At 38.4% G+C, this 6,619-nt stretch overlaps 1 protein-coding gene across 1 annotated transcript in view; it reads left to right on the top strand.

Moving 5' to 3' along the window:
• Positions 1-3,600, top strand: part of ghrhrl (growth hormone releasing hormone receptor, like) — a 33,014-nt gene extending 29,414 nt beyond the window's left edge. Inside the window, exon 13 of the mRNA XM_049587488.1 lies at positions 2,157-3,600. Coding sequence (XP_049443445.1) covers positions 2,157-2,258 — 102 coding nt within the window. The 3' untranslated portion in view covers positions 2,259-3,600. The remainder of the gene's footprint in view (positions 1-2,156) is intronic.
• Positions 3,601-6,619: the final 3,019 nt, after the last annotated feature.

Here is a 6,619-nt window from a genome sequence, read left to right on the forward strand (position 1 = left end):
ATGTCCCAGAAAATGACTTGTGTGATGCAGGGGGAACAAGTGATTGGATTTATTGTTCAAGTTTAACACGTCAAGACTCAAGTTTTTGTTCCTGTTTTTAAAAGTTTAAAGAAATAGTGGAACATAGTAGGAAATACACATATTTGCTTTGCTGCAGAGAGTGAGAAGATCAACATCACTTTAATGTCTGTCCATTAGATATAAGGCTGCGTTCGTTTAACTAATCTGATGCTCTACACTAAAATGGGAGCGTTGCTGTTCGAGGAAACAGAGCGTTCCATTTCTACATGAATTAACATACAGTTAAAGTTATTACACATTCACTCAGCTTGGTGCTCTGCTGCTCTGAGAGTGTCGTGTTCTGAATAACACAACAGTGCACTCCAACGGTGCTCCGAAGAGTGTGCTCTGGCACCTTGAGTGAGTGTTTCCGAACACACCCTAAGGCCCCGATCACACAGAAAATGTTTTGCAAGTTGCAAAACGTGAGGTGCACCGTGCTGCCTTTTTTAAAATTGAATGCCACAAGTAAAAAAACGCTTGCATGCCTTTTGATTGTTGCTAGGCGACCACCCCATCACCTACTAACCCTAACCTTCCCATGTAATCAATGTACTGTTTATTTTGGCTTGTTAGAACTACAGAATTATTTCACAGTAATTAATAGCTAGTTCCCAAAATGGAAAGGCAGAGGGTACTTGCTGTAGGTCTGTCAGAGGGTGAGAGGCTGTCTGTAAATAGTTAGTTGGGCACAGAGAAACGGAGATCTGCGTGGGTACATGGTAACTGTTTATAAAGTCGCATAGCTCTGGGTATCCAGCAGCAGCTACCACCAGTTTCTGTACACTTGTTGTCATGACCACCACAGTAGGCCTGCTTCTCAAATCATCCAATTGGACAATGGGAAACAAGTGGTGATGACGTAGGGGCACTTCGCTGCTCTGAGTTGATTTTTTTTTTTTTTTCATATTGAGGAGTTCTGAGCACTCCAGGAAAAACACCAGGCGCCTAGAGTGCAGAAACGTTAGGCGCGTAGCAACGCAAAAACAGCGAGCAAAAGGCTTCTCATTCTCATTAAACACAAAAAACCTCCAGCTGCTAAAACACTTTCTGTGTGACCGGGGCCTCAGGCTACAGTTAGCAGCCTGTTAGTTTAGCTTGGTATAAAGACGAGAAAGAGGAGGAAAAGCTAGCCTGGCTCTCTCTAAAGGTGACATCATGCACCTACCAGCAACTCTAAAACTCACTAATTAACACAGTAGTGTACAGTATATTTTGTCTGATAAAGTCGTACAAACAGCAAAGTGCATAAAAGACAGTTTGCCATTTTATAGGACTATTTCTTGGAATCCAGCAGTTGCCAGGCAACCAGTGTTGACTCCAAGAAGTGCCGCTCCTGGCCAAGAGATTATCCGACACATAATCATTCGTGCTAAGCTCAGACAATCTAACCAGCTGCTGGTTGTAGCCTTATATTAAACAGAATGACAGACGACAGCAGGATTGATTTTCTCATCTTACTTCACAATTTCCGAAATGTCAGGCCATTGCTTTCAGTATTTTTTATTATCTTTATTGACAGACTCAAGGTCCAGATATAAAAGACACACACAATAGTATATTATATTCAAGTGTTGTGTGAACATATTAAAGTAATCATCTTGGAGATTTTCATTCAAATAAATTAGTTGGCCCACTTATGAAAAGCCTCGTATCTGCTGTATTTATAACCAGGTGTCTGTGGCAACATTCCCAGAAAAATATCACAAACAGTACATAGTCATTAATAATCCATTCTCACACACACCTAAACATACATACTGGTACACGCACACACACATAACGTCTATACTGTGGTAACCCTTTCATCTCACCAGCTGCAGGGCTCATGAAACAAGCTAATATAAATAAATTCACCAGCCTGGTTTCAAGCCTTAAGTCAGCCAACAAATACACTATAATCGCTGCTTATCGCCATGGGTGCCCGCAAAGAGAAGGAAACAGAGATCTTCGAGACTGGAACTTTAAATTAGATCATGTTTATTATTTTTTTTGCATAACGATTTAAACTATACAGTGCAGCAACAACATCATCTTTCTACTGTGAAAACAGCCTTATGCTGCATTTTCTGATTGTGTATGTATGTGTTTGGCAGGTCCAGAAAGAGGTCCACATGCAGTGGCTGAGGTGGCAGGAGCGGAGCTATGGTGTGGTGTCACCTGCTGCAAAATGCAGCCAGATGGACACACCCTTCTAGTGGTGGCCCTCACTCTTCTCTTATAGGTCTTCAGCTAATAAGACATTCACCAAGAATTGCTTCTGTGCAGGTCACTGGCTCCAGCGGGTGTTGGCCACGTCTGAACGTTTTCATCCCAAACTCATTGTTAGACTCTATTCTGCTGACCGTGTTCCTTCAGCCAGTAAAGAGTTGCTGAGATGAACCTTCTATTAGAGAATGATCCTGAAATCATTTGACATTTTACACACATTTCAAGACAGAGCTTGTGAATCTCGTATGCATTTCCCATAAGACACTGTGGTAACAACTTTATAAAGATCAGCTCCGAGATTTCCTCGTAGCCTCACTGGTCAAATTAAAGAATTGCAAAGTTTGCAGAGCTGAGATTTAGCCTAATGATAGAAGAATAATCAATTACCAAGTAAATAGTTTCACCAGATAACCCACAAACTGACAAACTGTCTTGCTCAGTGTTTAATGCAATCACTGATGCTGTAGCAAAACCTGCTGGACATTTGATATCCAGACTTTTTCCTATGGAGCCGACCCACAAATGATTCATCACTCAGCTGAGTAGCCATCATTAGGGATGCACCAATGCGATACTGATGTCTGATATCTGTCCAATACTGATTCAAAGAGCTGGATTAGGTATCATGACAATGGGGCCCGTTTTATTAAGTTCAATTCCATGTGTATCTCTGATTACATGTGCACATACTACGTAATGTCTCAGCAGTGCTGGTAGTCCACATAGCAGAGTATAATATATAAAAAAATATATACTGTAAGAATGATCCCAGTCACTTCAACACAGTGAGGCATACAGCTCATTAATAAAACACTGGTAGCAGTATCTGGACTGAAAACATTGGATTGGTGCATCCCTGGTTATGTTTTATGACTTTCATATTATTCAGTGCTATAATAACATTGTATTACATAATATATTACTCATATTATCTCAGACTGTGGGAGGCATTCTTTGATTTTTATGAGTTGTTCAGCACACAGGGAGATTTTCCCTAAGTGTGTGTATGCTTTGTTGTGGTCTTTGTATTTATTTAAAAAGAAATTTGGTGTAATATTATTTATTTATTTATTTATTTATTTATTCTCAATAAGGATCAAGGTCAAAATCAAATACCTCACTTGCAGCTTAATGAATGAATATCTCAAAGTGTACTCGTGATCAGCTGAGGCATCAGCTACTACAGCCTGTTCTTTTTTCCTTTTGAGTGAAAACCTGGACACCCTTGAACTTTGATGGCACAACGTTGAGAGCCACTTCACTGTGTACTTGTACTTGCGTGTTGTGTGTTGTCATGTCATGTGGTCGCTTCCACCAATATGAAAGAAAACCTCCACTGCCATCTGCAAGTCAGCAAAGGACTAAAAAACACAAACAGAAATAATTCTTAATTATTTGATATCAATATATATGATGCTTACTTATTGTACAGTGTTTTGACATGCATGGTTAAAAAGGACTGATAAAACTACAACTCCCATAATCACCAAATTTGCATTAGATCTCTTTTTGTTAGAAATTTAGACTGTTGGTGTAATTTTTGTGTTGTAAACTGATGTAAATATTTCCGTCAAGATAAAAGATCATGCAAAATATTGAATCACTGCCCAGTTCTGCACCGTCCACAATCCTCTTGTTACAATATATATTTTTTTTGTAAATGAAACATTTGCCTTAAACTAAATGTTTAAACTAGTCTCTATTGTTTCACAGTCACTTCTCTCTGTTGTTGCATTAGATGTTGCTGCTTTCCTTGTGCCTCTGTGGTGTTTTAATGCCTTGGTCTTGCAAGTTAAAGCATAAAAATGTTTACTGTGGCTCTCTGCAACCTCTCTCACAGAATAAAGATATCAGCTGGCAGCTACAAAGTGTTAAATCATCAATCGTGATAAAAGCTACGACCGTCAAAGTCAATGTGGCTGCACGTAGTTCATACACAGTAGATGCAATCTGAATACAATGTGTACTGATATTAGAACACTATATAATTATTTTAATATTTTTTTCCCCCAATTAAGCTGTCATTCATAAAAACAATATGAAAGTATTTTGTAAAATTTCACTTTTGCTTCATAAGAAAAGCTTAATAAATTTTATTCTTAAAGATGATGACATAATATTTGTCTCCTTTTTTTTTTTAACACATTTGTTTTGTCATAATGAGGTATCTATGTGTTTATTAGACATTGATGATGATATTAGTTGTATAGACTATATGTTATATTCCTAGATGTTGTTATAAAGTTTATTTAGGTGGCTGTGTGCATGAGCCTAGGATAGAGAGGAGAAACATTAAAAACCATTAGAAGATTTCTGATGGTTTCTAATGGGAGGGAGACAAATAAAAACCATCATAACCCATTAAATACTTAACATTATAGTCTATATTGACTTATGTATACAAACGATTACAGACATTTAAAAAGTCACAGCTGCAGGCACAAAAATAAACTACTGTTCTAGCATGCCTATAATAAACACACACTTCTTTACACTTGGTTTGCTGTAACTTAGTGGTGTATAATGAATCTTCCACTGCTGTTCAGTGTGTGCATCTCACTTGATGAGTATCCTGCAAATGCCAAAACTGTAATCCGTAGGATGACACATTTTTGACAAACACTTATACAAGATGCTATATTTGAGTAGTTTAGATGGATGATCCCTGATAATGTTTGGATATATGGCATCTGCTCAGGAAATGGGAGGTAATGCTGCACCTTCACTCAGTACTGTTGAGCTGCCCTTTTGCTCACTGGTCAGCAGCTGAGGACCAAACTTCCTCCAGTAAACTGACATTAAATAGGTGCAATTTATCCATAATAAACCAGGTTAGTCCCACTGAGATTTGGAAACCTCTACTGCAGGAGAGCCTGGTCAAGACGGGCATAGAAAGTTGCAGACGGAACAAAAAACAATGCTAAAAACAGATTATGATACTAAAATGCAGCTCAAAGTAGGGGGAAAAATCAGATTAATCCCTTTATATTCCTTTTGCAGATTATTCCAAGTGGTTGCTGGAGCAGAACACATGAAGGCTGTCTTTCTCTGTCCTTAAACTAGGGACACACCGAATATACAATATGTGATCTGAGATCATGATTGAAAAATAAACTCCTACAGCAGTGATGGGCAAAGTGTTCAGAGCTTTACTTGAGTAATAGTACTACAGTGTAAAAATATTCAGTTACAAAGTTAAAGTCCTGCATTCAAAATCTTACTTACTTCAGTATTAGCTTTAAAATGGCCTGATATCAGACAGAACTGTCAACTCTATTCCCATCATTTCATCTTCAGAATCGGTCAACTTGAACTAAGTGGAGAGGGTAGATTCAAAGGTCTGGACCCAGGCGAGCTTCTTGTGCCTCTGTGGTGTTCTAATCTCTTGTTCTTGTTAAAGTTAAGGCGTAAAAATGTCAATTCAGCTTCATTATGGCTCTCTGCAACCTCTTTCACAAAATAAAGATATCAGCTGGCGGCTACAAAACATTCAATCAGTGAAAAAGCTCACTCACTTAATCTTTAGACTCAGTAGAGTGGGCGGATTCAAAGGTGTGGTCCCAGGCAAGCTTTTGAATATTAATAAAGTAACAAAATTAAAAGTACTCATTATGCAAAATGACCCCTTTCAGAAGCATAAGTTGAATTATAATTATTGATACATGCATGTTTCATCACTTTCATGTTGCAGCTGTTAAAGGTGGAGCTAATTTAAATTGCTCAATACGCTGGGTGGCTTAACCTAGGTATATTATAATACATTATAATCTAATCAGCTGACAATAGGTGTTCACTCTCCTAGTTATAAAATCAAACTTTGCCACGATCTCTCTCAGCCATCATATCCAGAGTCCGTCTTATCTTCACCACCTCTGCCACCACCAGCGTCTAGACCCCAAGGGGTCCCCATTTGACTATGGATTCATCACCCACCTTAAAGCATACCATCTCTAGGGGCCAAAGAGTTTCACATGTTTTCAGCTAATAGATATTCTTTTCACTAAAAGTGAAAGTGAAATGTAGTGGAGTAGAAATAGTAGTAACATAAAATGGAAATGCTGATGTACAACTGCCTCAAAATTGTACTACTTCCCACCACTGTCACACAGATGCTTCATAGATAAAGCTATGACTCAGTGTTGTATACATGAACACATATACAATGTATAGAGTATTCAATTATGAAGCCCACTGGGAAAATACCCTCTTCTGAATTCACTCTAAACTTCCTGAAGTAAAGTTCCACCCAAACATGCTGTCACAAAAACCCCCAGATGTTTTCACCATCAGCCTTGATGTTATAAGCAGTCTCTTCACCTAATGAACTCGCTCTTGGAGTCTCTTTGAC

This window comes from Epinephelus fuscoguttatus, linkage group LG10, assembly GCF_011397635.1.
Source record: "Epinephelus fuscoguttatus linkage group LG10, E.fuscoguttatus.final_Chr_v1".
In the NCBI taxonomy this organism is placed as follows: Eukaryota; Metazoa; Chordata; class Actinopteri; order Perciformes; family Serranidae; genus Epinephelus; species Epinephelus fuscoguttatus.